The sequence below is a fragment of the Hyla sarda genome, chromosome 10 (genome assembly GCF_029499605.1).
Source record: "Hyla sarda isolate aHylSar1 chromosome 10, aHylSar1.hap1, whole genome shotgun sequence".
Taxonomy (NCBI): Eukaryota; Metazoa; Chordata; class Amphibia; order Anura; family Hylidae; genus Hyla; species Hyla sarda.
This window is the reverse complement of record NC_079198.1, coordinates 97485646-97498903: the sequence shown is the minus strand read 5'-3', so window position 1 is coordinate 97498903 and position 13258 is coordinate 97485646. Positions and strand designations below refer to the sequence as shown.

Here is a 13258-nt window from a genome sequence, read left to right as displayed (position 1 = left end):
TGTATGCCCTATAGAGGTGTGGAGAACTACAACCCCCAGGAGACTACAGAGGCAGCATGCTGGTGTTATACCACAGACTGAAGACTCCTGAATGGCACATGCTGGGAGTTATAGTCCTTATTGTGTGTGTATGACAGTGTATCCCAACCAAGGCTGATTATATTAGTGTGCTGTGTAAAAGGGGGCCGACCCGGGAAAATAGTAGGAGGGTTAAAGGGCGGAACAAACAAACAACAAAAAAAAGGAGCTGCCCCAAACCAGCAAGGCATGTGGCATGCTGGGATTTGGAGTTTTCAGCACAGCAAGAAAGAGGAAATAGAAGCAAAGATCGGAAAACAAAGTGGGGGATAAAAAGACAACAAAGAACGGAAATAGAGTAGGCTAAACAACAAGAATAGAAATGAAACAAAACAAATAGGGTAAGTCAAAAACGGAAAAACACGTAGACCACCGGAGTACCCCTTTAAGGGACATGAAAATTCATCATCTGTGGTACTGTGGTACATGGCACTGTGGTAACGTGTTTCACTGAGAACATACATACTGCTGTATGTTGTATGTGAATTAGTTTCTTGTAGAATTTGAGAGAAAAAAAACATTGCTACATGCTCCATTTGATGCAGTACCTCAGACCTTTAGACTGGGTTCACACTATGGAAGCAGAATATCATTTTGAAATTTTGCTCGAAAATTTCAGTGCCTCATTGTCCCATTGCTGTCAATAAGATTCCGCTGCACAGTGCACACAACTGAATTTCCCCAACAAAGCTTTTCAACACAGAAATTAATCTGCGGAAAGAATAATCTTGTTCATTCTTATGGCAGAATCCGCACAGAATACATTGCATTGCCATCTATGTGGTCCTGGCACCAACTGATTCAACCGAATATATCAGACCTGAGATTCAGTAGTGTGAACCTAGCCTTACTATTTTATGTACCAGCATACACACAGTTGTGCAGTCATGGCTATAAATGTTGGCACCCCTGAAATTTTCTAGAAAATGAAGTATTTCTCACAGAAAAGTATTGCAGTAACACACGTTTTGCTATACACGTTTATTCCCTTTGTGTGCATTGGAACTAAACCAAAAAGGGAGGAAAGATTGAACATAATGTCACATCAAACTCAAAAAATGGGCTGGACAAAATTATTGTCCCCGTTTCAAAATTGTGGAAAAAAAAGATTGTTTCAAGCATGTGATGCTCCTTTAAACTCACCTAGGGCAGGTAACAGGTGTGGGCAATATAAAAATCACACCTGAAAGCAGATAAAAAGTCTTTGCATTGTGTGTCATGGACAACAGAAAGAGAAGAGAATTGTCTGAGGACTTGAGAACCAAAATTGTGGAAAAATATCAACAATCTCAAGGTTACAAGTCCATCTCCAGAGATCTAGTTTTTCCTTTGTCAACAGTGCGCAACATTATCAAGAAGTTTGCAACCCATGGCACTGTAGCTAATCTCCCTGGGCATGGACGGAAGAGAAAAATTGATCAAGGGGTCAACGCAGGATAGTCCTGATGGTAGATAAGCAGCCCCAAACAAGTTCCAAAGATATTAAAGCTGTCCTGCAGGCTCAGGGATTATCAGTGTCAGCGCAAACTATCCATAAAAAAGCAAGACTACCTTTTGCCAAAATCCTTCTGGGAAAACTTCTACTGTTTACCGAAAATGGAATGAGACCTATGCAGTACATAACACAGTACCTACAGTGAAATATGGTGGATGTTCAATAATGTTTTGGGGTTGTTTTGCTGCCTCTGGCACTGGGTGCCTTGAATCATGAAATCTGAGGATTACCAACGGATTTTGGGTGGCACTGTACAGCCCAGTGTCAGAAAGCTGGGTTTGCGTCCGAGATCTTGGGTCTTCCAGCAGGATAATGACCCCAAACAAAAGTCAAAAAGCCCCCAGAAATGGATGGCAACAAAGCGCTGGAGAGTTCTTAAGTGTCCAGCAATGAGTCCAGATCTAAATCCAATTGAACACCTGTGGAGAGATCTTAAAATTGCTGTTGGGAAAACGCACCTTCCAATAAGAGAGACCTGGAGCAGTTTGCAAAGGAAGAGTGCTCCAATATTCCGGCTGAGAGGTGCAAGAAGCTTATTGATGGTTATAGGAAGCGACTGATTTCAGTTATTCTTCCAAAGGGTGTGCAACCAAATATTAAGTTAAGGGTACCAATAATTTTGTCCAGTCCATTTTTGGAGTTTGGTGTGACATTATGTCCAATTTGCTTTTTTGGTTTAGTTCCAATACACACAAAGGGAATAAACATGTGTACAGCAAAACATGTGTTACTGCAATCCTTTTCTGTAAGAAATACTTCATTTTCTAGAAAAATTTCAGGGGTGCCAACATTTACGGCCATGACTGTATATAGAAACCTTAGGGTGCTTTAATATCTGTCATGGATCCTTTAGACAGATAAGTCTGGATATCAGTGTGAACAGAGGCTTTGGGGCTTTTTAGACAGGCAGACCCATACCCAATATGTGTGCTGATCTAGCAGATTGGCGCTCAATTGGTGAGCAATTTGCATGGCTCAATGACTATGCGGCTGCACCAACAAGCGCTGGATCATTCATGTGGCCCTTTAGTTACATCACTCCCAGCCACTCATAACCTGTTTACACAGCGAGATGTACGGCTGACCACTACCATTTTGGACAGTTGGAAACTGGGAGTTGTAGTTTTGTAACAGCTGGAGGTCTGCCGTTTGACGACCACTGCTACAGGCTGGTAGAGCCATACACAGGGGCATGACCTATTATCCTACAGTAGCTGACATGATGCACTTTGTGTATAGAAAACTGCATCGTTGAGGGGTTTCCAGGATGAAGGGTCTACTTGTTTATGGGCGCAATACGAGACACTAGTACAGTGTTTCCCAACGAGAGTGCCTCCATCTGTGGCCAAACTACAACTCCCAGCATGCCCGGACAGCCGAAGGCTGTCCGGGCATGCTGGGAGTTGTAGTTTGGCCACACCTGGAGGCACCCACGTTGGGACTGCACTAGTGCCTCTAGTTTTGATAAGGGGGCTGGAAAGTACTGCACCACCACATATGCAGGTACGCTTTGTTTTTGTGAATTTTTTTTTTATACCAAAGCTTAGCTGTTATACAGCATATCCTACACTTTCTTTCCACCTTGTAACACAGGCATTACGACTAGTGCTTGTCGTCAGAGCAACTAATAGAAATTCATCCCTGGTGACCGGGTATTTCCGCCAGCGCTGAAAGCATTCATCAGCCGGGTGCTTATACTGATTGCATCCGGCTCCACTTCTCCTGTACAAAAAGCACAAAGCTGCAGTCATCACGTTCCCAGCCGGCATCGATCTCCGTTAGCAGGACAGGAAGATACCGGCAGCAGATCCCGATAGGCTGCGGCATGTATCTCTCTGAGTGGCAGCCGTCAGAGCAGGGTTGGATCACGGTCGTAGTAAATTATGAATGAATGAAGTATTGGGACTATTACATGGACACTGCAGGGGACGATGTTACTTATGCGAGAACAACAAGGGATGTGGATTTTATAGGGCACTGCTGCAGCGGCTATATGGGCATGTCATGTGGCTGGTGGTACTGTCACGCTGTGGGTAGATAACACGTACTGTATGGTGCAATGCTTCTAGAGAACAACAGTTGAAGTACAGTTTGGCCCCATGGACTTCTTTGGGTACAAGCATTTCTGAAAACTGGAACTTGTATACAGTATTATTGCGGTGTACATGAGCCCTTATTCTCATAATAGCCAGTCGGAGACAAAATGTTTTAGGCTGCATTCACACTACGTTTTTGCAATACAGTTCCCGTATCAGGTTTTTGATGAAAAACAGATTCCTCAAAACCGGACTAAACTGTATCTAAACGTGTGTACAAATTTTAACCCGTATACAGTTAAAAACCGTATACGGTTTAAAAAATGATGTCCGGTTGCATCCGTTTTTAAAGAAAAAAAATGTATAAGTTTTTAACTTTTCACTCCATTATGAATAAAGTTTCACTAGTTTGATTGAAATTCCAAGAAAAAAAACTGTGCAAAGTCAAAAACCGTATGGTGAAAACCGGATGGAACCGTAGGCACATACGGTTCTGTACAGTTCCCATTGACTCCTATGTTTAAAAAAAAAAAAAAAATAAATAAAAAACTTATACGGTTTAATACAGTTTTTCACCCGGACCAAATATCGTGGTAGACTACGGTTTTGGGTACGGGAAAAAAAACCTGACAAAACCATACAGGATGCAAAACGGACACAACCTGATGCATCTTTTGGCATACGGTTTTCAATGGAGAGTCAATGCATGCGGTTTTCAATACGGTTCCGTACGGTTTTCACATAGAAAACGTATACGGGAACTGTACTGCAAAAACGTGGTGTGAATGCAGCCTTACTGTGAATCTTGTATCAATCCTGCCTGAATCCACAGTAGAATTATCATCACATGGGCAAAGGACGTGCCCGTATGAAGCACCGCTGCGTTCTGTGAGCCATGGTCACACGGGTAAGAGTTACGGCCAGTCCTGATGCTCCCATAGACTTCAGCGCTAAACCGCATGGAAAAGACGTGACGTATCTTTGCTCCTTTGCCTGGGTCCTCTTGAAGTGAATGGGAGCTAGGTTTACTCTAGTGACACCTCTGTTTTTAACATTGAAATCGCTGTGTCTGGTGCCAATGTGAACCGTAATAAAGTGGTCTCCAAACTGTGGCCCTCAAGCTGTAGCAAAACTACAACTCCCAGCATGCTACCATAGATTGTAGGAAAACCATGACAGCAGTTTGCATACAGAACACACTAAGGGGGAGATTTATCAAAACCTGTGCAAAGGAAAAGTTGGCCAGTTGCCCATAGCAACCAATCAGATCGCTTCTTTCATTTTTCAATAGGCCTCTGCAAAATGAAAGAAGTTATCTGATTGGTTGCTATGGGCAACTCAACAACTTTTCCTTTGCACAGGTTTTGATAACTCTCCCCCTATAACTTTCTTTATGGTGACACCAATAATGAAGTTAGGTCTTTTAGTAGACAGTAGTCTGTCGGAGCATGCTGGGAGTTGTAGATTTTCAACATCTGGAGGTCCACAGTTAGGAGACCACTGCCGTAAGAACCCCCTGCTACACTGACAGCAATGAACTCTGCAGGGAAAATCCACAACAGAATGCTGCCGGCCGTCAAATCTGCAGCTAGCTCATATTTCCATGTGGAAAATGTCTTCAACATGTGGAGATTTCTACCATATCATCCATTCTGGAGCACAAATCCACAGCTACAATGGTTAGCATTTCCGCCAAGCGCTAATTTAGCCGTATAACTTGAGGTAACTTTTCAAGGTGTTTTATTGCTGGCTCCTACCATTTGTGAGCCAGGTCTAGGCCTGCTAGAATATCACAGCACGGAAAGAGACATATAAAAACGCACACGAGTGGCTTGTATCATTTTTCATTTATTTGACGTTGCTGCTATGCAGCATACTCTGGTGATCTGTTAAGGTCTGAGTTTTAATAACAAAAAAAAATAAAAATTTGCTAACTGTACCGCTGATCTACAATTCATCTGTTTTTCCGATAGAAATGAACATAATCTGTGGATGAGCATGAATAGATGACGTCAAAACATGTAAACAAAACAAACCCTTAGAAATAAAAAGAAAAAAAATAGAAGAAAAAAAAAACAAAAACGAAAAAAACCTCACACACACGGGCGCGTACCATATCAGCCTGTATCACAGGGTACCCATGACAGAACTATAGGGTAACATGGCATTTCTGTCCATTTGCAGTAGTTCAGCAGTCCCACCCCAGAGTCCATGACAGTCACTTACTGCCAAGTCCTTGCTGTCCATTATGGGACTGGCGACCAAGGGGCTGTTTGAGGATTGTCCAAAGCAGATGAAGAATATGTCGATGCCCCTTGTGCCACTCCTTCGCTGAAGCAAAATAAACCAAGGCAGACCACGTGGGACACTAATCTATTCAGGATATCGAGGGTGGGTTATAAACTAAAGGTGCAGTATAGACTAAAAGAGAACCCAATTCCAGCAATGTACCGACGCCAGCCAGGAGCGAGGCAGCAGCGCGGTTATTCTTTGGTACAATATTAAGTCGCTGGAGATGCATAGGAAAGCGGGGCGAGGCGGACAAAGAGACAGACACCTACACATTAAAAGCCTTTCGTGAGAGACGGGATCGTTGGCTTTTGTCCTACAATACGTTTTAATGCCTTTATTTTTCCGCTATCTTTTGGTTGCACCCCCGCACGTGGGTACGATGCCACCTCCTGTGGCTGCAGTAACAGATTCGGTATGGCTGGATAGGACGGTGCGTGTCTCGCTTGTTCCATCACCCCTAGTTTTGTTATGCTCATCCTTCTCCTTTAATCTTCTGCAAACTTCCAGTTATTGCTGGAATATGGTTGTCCGACAATCTCTCTTGATCGCTTTACAAAGGTGTCAATGGAAAATAAAAATATATACATACATATATTTAATCTGTTTCACCCATTGAAGGTGCAGGGGTTTTCCATTATTCATTTTTTTTTCTTTTTTGTTTTCTTTTTTTCTTTACACTGTATGCAAACCCTCTCAGTTATTTAGTCTCTCAAGCAGCTGAAGGGATAGCAGCTACCCAGAAGAAATGGATCCCTTCTGGTTCAAAGCTCCGGCTTCCGCAACACAAAGGTTAAAGTAGGTTCCCGCTATATGACAGGGCACAGTTAAGAGAGAGACTTAGCAGGTTCATTTAAGTATGTTGTATTGCCATTCTCATGTTTCGGTGAAATGCGGCTTGGGGGAAGGAGTGCATTGGGGAAGGGAGATCCAGCACTGCCAGTAGAGGGCGGTCTGATTTCGCTACTTGTCAGTTCTCTGTCTGATGGTCGGAGGCTCGGGTGCTGTAGGGGAAATGCCACTGGAAAACTCGCCATGTAAAGGACTCGTCCAATTCTTCTGGCAACCTGAAAAAGACAATTACACATCATGAGAGGTAATCTATGATGATATAGAACAGTGGTCTCCAACCTGCGGACCACCAGATGTTGCAAAACTACAACTCCCAGCATGCCCGGACAGCCAACGGCTGTCCGGGCATGCTGGGAGTTGTAGTTTTGCAACATCTGGAGGTCCGCAGGTTGAAGACCACTGATATAGAATAAAAAGTAGAACAGATCAAATAAACAAGATGTTCAAAGGGCTCTATATAAACAAGTATACGGGTTATCATCACTTATGTCATCAAACGCCTAGTCCAGTGTTTTCCAACCAGGGTGCCTCCAGCTGTTGCAAAGATACAACTCCTGGCATGCCCACACAGCATGGAGGCACCCTGGTTAGGAAACACTGACCTAGACCAATGGGGGAACCAAGTTGTGTATGTACATAAATTCACCAAAAATTCCTGGGTTATCCAGGAAAAAACTTTTTTATATAGATCAACTGGCTCCAGAAAGTTAAACAGACTTGTAAATTACTTCTTTTAAAAAAATCTTAATCCTTTCAGTACTTATGAGCTTCTGAAGTTAAGGTTGTTCTTTTCTGTCTAAGTGCTCTCTGATGACACCTGTCTCGGGAAACGCCCAGTTTAGAAGCAAATCCCCATAGCAAACCTCTTCTAAACTGGGCGGTTCCCGAGACAGGAGTCATCAGAGAGGACTTAGACAGAAAAGAACAACCTTAACTTCAGAAGCTCATAAGTACTGAAAGGATTAAGATTTTTTTAATAGAAGTAATTTACACATCTGTTTAACTTTCTGGAGCCAGTTGATATATATATAAAAAAAGTTTTTTCCTGGAATACCCCTGGAATTCCACTGTGTATTTGAAAGGGGCGGGCTCTTCTCGGCTGTCCATAGCAGATTGTCCGCGGCGCAATTTACGCTGCGGAAAATCCGCCGCATTCCCCACTGACTTCAATGGGGCTTGCGGCGGATTTTCCGCAGCGTAAATTCCTCCGTGGAAAATCTGCTGCGGATAGCCGAGTACAGCCCGCCCCCTTTCAAATACGCAGCGGAAAACCCGCGAAAACAAAGAGCGTGTGAACGCACCCTGAACCTGGGAAATTTTTGGGTAATAATCGACTAATTTCTAATGTAATAGTGTTTTTTTTTTCCCCCTCTGTCACCATATTGACTCCAGCCTTTGGCATTATTATTCCTCTTGTCAATATGCTACGTCTCTACATGCTTGCAGTGTCACGGTGTGTCAGGACATTTCCGTTTGGCAAGGGAAATTGTAACAGCCAGCTGTTAATTTATTCACCCCAAAAATTTCCAGGAAGAATAACAGAGGCACAGCACAATGCCGAGTTCACAGCACAATGCTTCAGAATTCTCTACCCATCTTCCGTCTTAGTTAAAGTTATATAATTACAATGGACACATTTAAATGTATCTTGCCACAAACTACATCCTTTCTGCAATATACAACCTTTACTGTTATCCCCCCCCCCCCACACCACCCCAAATCCAATAATCTGGCCCTGGAGGGAAGCCTCCCTTGCAGGCCCCTCCCTGACCTGTTAAACTGCAGCACATTTCTAACGAATTGATCCACGGGGAACAATTGGCCAAAGAACCTTTTTATTACACCATCATAAACAGCCAGGGCTGAAGGGAAAGCTATAAACTGCAGTTACCACTTTATTATAAGGCCTGCAGGCCACAGCACAATCCTATTATATTGTGTATGTGTGTCCTACAGTCTGACGCTTCTCTCTGTGCCACTGGAAGGTCCCAATACACTAACAGGGGATTGCGGTATACAATCTGTACCAACACCGTACCTGCAATTTACAGTATATATCTAACAAGTACGATGTATTTGATTCATACTTTCCGGTAAAGTAAGATTAATCCAATGAATCAACATTCTTTTGCTTTCCATGTGTTCAGAATCGTCAAACAGGTCCGGTAAGACACAGACCTAGGAGACCTCAGAGCTTTACAGGGAAGCTGAACACTTGGAAAGCAGCAAAGCAGCTTTTTCAAGACCAAACAAATCGATGGCCGATTCATTCGATTCACATTCAGCAAATCTAACTGTATATATGCTCGTATCTACTCCGACCCAATAATCCGTCAAACCGTAGTTTCTTTAGTTATTGTGAAACTACAACTACCTGACGAAGAATCCTGTAGGAATCCGAAACGCGTTGGAGCAATAGAATAAAGGCATATTTGTTTGTTTCCATGGACTTCACATGTTCTTTAGGGAGAAGCACCATGTAGATGTCCTTTCGTAGGTGGATACCTACATTTTTACTGTTATTGTTACCCTAACGATCTGCACACAACAAGATCTAGTACCTGTAGGCTTCACTAGAGACCTATAGCTTTCTCTCTTCTACAGGATAATGCTCTGTCAGTCACTGAGATACAGACGTGTAATGGACAGTAGGAATACACTTGTACGTACCTGTGCTCTGATCTTTAGTGCCGGGCCAAGCTTAAGACCCATGTTATTCAATAAGTGCTCTTCTGTCAATAAAGGCAAGGTCTCCCCATCTATACAGTGCTCCCGGAAAACCTACAGAAAGAAGAGATGAACTGTAAATGATTGAGGCCTTAACAAAACGCTACAATTCATTACATTGGTTTGAATGTCAAGAGGCAGGAGATATAGCAAGAAAGTAATAAAATCTATAATACCACATAGTATCACTCACAATGTGTCATCACATTTCAAATTCAGACTGAACAAAAAGGTAAGTATATTTAGCCGGAGGTTAGTGGCAGAAACTATACAAACCTTTAGGACAGTTATTTATTTATTTGGCCCATATGATAGTATCCCTGACCCTTTTCAATGATACGTTTTCTTGAATACACTGAATTACGTTCTGTTCACACTTGGCCGTTGTTTTGTTTTCCTATGCAGTTGCGATTGTTAGATTGAAAGGTATGTGATGGATAAAGTCACACAAGATAGCTGAACCCGCTTGCTTCAGGACATGTGGCGGTTTGCAAAAACTGCATGATGTGCTATCTCTTTGGGGGGGGGGGGGGGGAGATCGCAATTTTAGTATTGTCTCACTGTGCCGCATGCTGTTTCCCTACAACTGCTTCTTGTACAGAATATTTTTTTTCTGCAAAATTGCATTTATCTGACAGTTTCAGGACTTTTGGCAGCTGTAATATAACTATAGCAATAATCTAGGGCTTACTTTTATACGTACGAGCCTTTGCAACTATAGTATAAAGAAATGATAAAATTCTATATTAGCCTCTTATTCTTTGGACACATCCTCTCTTCCACACAGCTGCTCCATCTGTGCAGGACACAGCCAAGGGAGATGAGGTCTAACACCTCAGGGCGGAGGCAGAAGAGACGTGTACAACCTGTCGATATTTTGCCTGTTTTATGCTCATTCACTGCTTTGAACCGTTCGTACATGTCCACAAATGTATTCATCCCAGTCTTTTCCCTCAATTCCTATACGGAGTGTTTTGCATGCACAGGCAGCGCTCTTGTGTGTAGTCCTGCTGGCCTGACCCCCACCTCTCCGCTTCCTCCCCGACTCTGACTTGTAGCCTGTCTTACTCTTTGGCCCAGCTGCAGGGAGGGATGGGGGGGAGGAGGAGTATGACGGTGCAGGTGGTTTTAATGAAGCATGTCATGAGGGGATTAGCACAGGGGAAAAGGAAAAAGGAAAAAACAGCAGCCCTTGGCCTCCCCTTAAAGAGCAGAACGAAGAAAGAAGGGGGGGGGGTAGTAAAAAGGGACGGTTGGAGGGCATCCTCTACCCCCTAATGAGCAATAAAGCTTCACGTTCCCGATACATCCTCTAATGAGGAATAAGTGGCATACCAGCAAGAAGCCAGTCACAAGGGCATGAATAGAGCTTTATAGAAGGAGACAGGGCAGAATGGGAACGTAGTGAACAGAAGAGTGGAGCCATATACAAAAGAGGAGTCATATGGATTACCTGTGTGTATTCAGCACAGCCAGACAGACTGCCTACAAAGCTGCAGACGTCTTCCACTGTCCACTTGCTGAGGTCCTCCAGCACCACACTCTCCTCTCCATCCAGGAAGAGCCCCCCCATGGCACCTGACAAGGGGAAGGGGGGTGTAGAAGATGAGCAGACAAAAAGGGTGATGGATGGAGGTGGGGGAATGATAGAAGGACAAGGAGAAGAAGGATGACGAGGTTGTATGAGGAAAAGCAGAGGGGGAAGAAGGGTAGAGAGGAAAAGAGGCATTAATCATTAAAATCCCATGAAGAAAACAAGGAGGCAGCAAGATGAACATATTCTGTAGCCTAACATCCATCTTTAATGACCTGTCAACACCATGCCGGGTACAAACTCTGGGCTCCCACAATGCTTTGTTGGTAGAACTCTCCAAGAAGAGTGGAAAATTGTAGCTAGAGACCTAAATGCCCCTGGTAGATAAAGAGTATGCGTGTGTGTATGTGATGGGGAAGGTGCGACACGGAGGTCAGCGCGTTTTCAATGGTCTGGCATGGAACAAAAATAAATTCAGCTCAATTATTCTGCGCACAGCCTGAGGTCAGACCCCGCCGCTGGCTTTCCAAGCACCGTCGTCTCTTAAGGAGGTGGATGGCTGGAGCTGGGAACAACTTCCCAATTAGCCACTTCCTTAGGCTCTTGGCGGCCCAGGAGTTGCCACTATGTCTGGCAGCAGGGAGATGGCGGAGCTGTCAGCTACTCTGAGACCCGGGCCTGGGATGAGATTAACAAGCCTACCTGTAATTGCCTGCGCTCGCTTTAACAAGTGCAATTACTGTCTACTACTATGTGGTGCAAGATGTGGGTCCGAAAGAGTTAAACTTGTATGCAGACAGGTGTAGCAGAGGTGGATTGGCAATTTACAGATTCCTTGCACTGAGGTTACTCGCAGACCTATGTAAGATTATGTTCACATTGATTATTGGTCTACATTCACTGTATACATCGGCATCACAGCAGGCCACACTTCTCAGTCCCACAAAATTACTGTAACGGGCCAAGCGCGGTCACTAGTAGACTATGTCCCGACCACTGAGATGATTGTTTGGGTATGTGGCAGACATACAAGTTCACATTTAAACCAGCAGTACATTGGTGGTATACGTTGGCAAATCGGTACCACAGTATGTTGACGTCTACTGTGGTCTACCCACACTGGATCCATTTTAAGTTGCATATACAGTTTCTTTTGCAGGACTCAAAAGGGTGACCAAAAAAAAAAGCTGTACATACACTCGGAAGTTGACCGAACATAGTCACTAATAGATTACTGGCAATTGATCCGGTGTGGGTGCGGTATATGTCAACATACCATTTTTCCGACATATACCACTAACCTAGGCTTCATGATTTCTTGGGCTATGTTCACATTGGAGTCCAACGGCAAGTACGGCTCAGCTTCTCTTGTGTGCACATGAACGTAGAATAGTTTACCCCGTAGTATGTCCCCGAATATATTATACTATAGAGGTTGTACATCCCAAACATGACGTTCACCCAGGCTGAGTACATAACCCCCTCTGGTCTCCGCCAGGGGAGGGAGCGGCGGCGGGCTGTGGTGAGAGCAGCTCATGCCAGGTTGTGTTAATTGTACTCAGGGCCAAGGATCGATAGAAAGGATTTTAGCTTCCTGAGCTGTCCCCGGGGTGTGTGGGTAGAAACGAAAGGGTGGGGGGATTGGCTTCTGGCAGTCCCATATCTCACACTAGGGGGAAGACAAGGTCGGTCACAGAGAGTCAGAGGCAGACAGGATGGGGGCCAGGACTGGCACTGATAAACACCCCCTCCCTCGCCTCTTCTCACATCTCTGAGCCGTGCAGACACATGGAGCACAGAGGTCAGGGGAGTATTACAGCACAGTGACAGGATGCACAGCTGCACAGGCTGCCCTGGCCCCAACTTTATAGGGCTCACAGGATCTCTAAAACCATGACGGAGCTGGCAGCTTCCATCATCCTGGAGCTGGCCTTTAACCCTTTCAAGACTATTGCAGTACACACATGGAAATGAAGAAAATCACAAGGAGCATCGCTCTGGAGTCAAGAAAAAGGGTCATCAATGTTGCATGATTTCCAGACTGTGGACCTCCAGATGTTGCAAAACTACAACACCCAGCATGCCCGGACAGCCAACGGCTGTCCGGGCATGCTGGGAGTTGTAGTTTTGCCACATCTGAAGGTCCACAGTGTGGAGTTTACTGCTCTTAAAAGGGGTACTCCGGTGGAAAACAATTTGGTATTGAATGGTGCCAGAAAGTTAAACAGATTGATAAGTTACTTCTAT

General features: G+C 44.2%; 1 protein-coding gene across 5 annotated transcripts in view; it reads right to left on the bottom strand.

Moving 5' to 3' along the window:
- Positions 1-4983: 4983 nt before the first annotated feature.
- SAMD11 (sterile alpha motif domain containing 11) overlaps positions 4984-13258 on the bottom strand; it is a 175729-nt gene continuing 167454 nt past the window's right edge. For 2 of the 5 annotated variants that reach the window (XM_056542505.1, XM_056542506.1), the window contains exons 12-14: positions 10931-11055; positions 9421-9531; positions 4984-6965 (exon numbers count right to left, since the gene is read on the bottom strand). In XM_056542505.1, coding sequence (XP_056398480.1) covers positions 6726-6965; positions 9421-9531; positions 10931-11055 — 476 coding nt within the window. In that variant the 3' untranslated portion in view covers positions 4984-6725. The remainder of the gene's footprint in view (positions 6966-9420; positions 9532-10930; positions 11056-13258) is intronic. The other 3 variants (XM_056542509.1, XM_056542510.1, XM_056542507.1) reach the window with 3 other exon arrangements.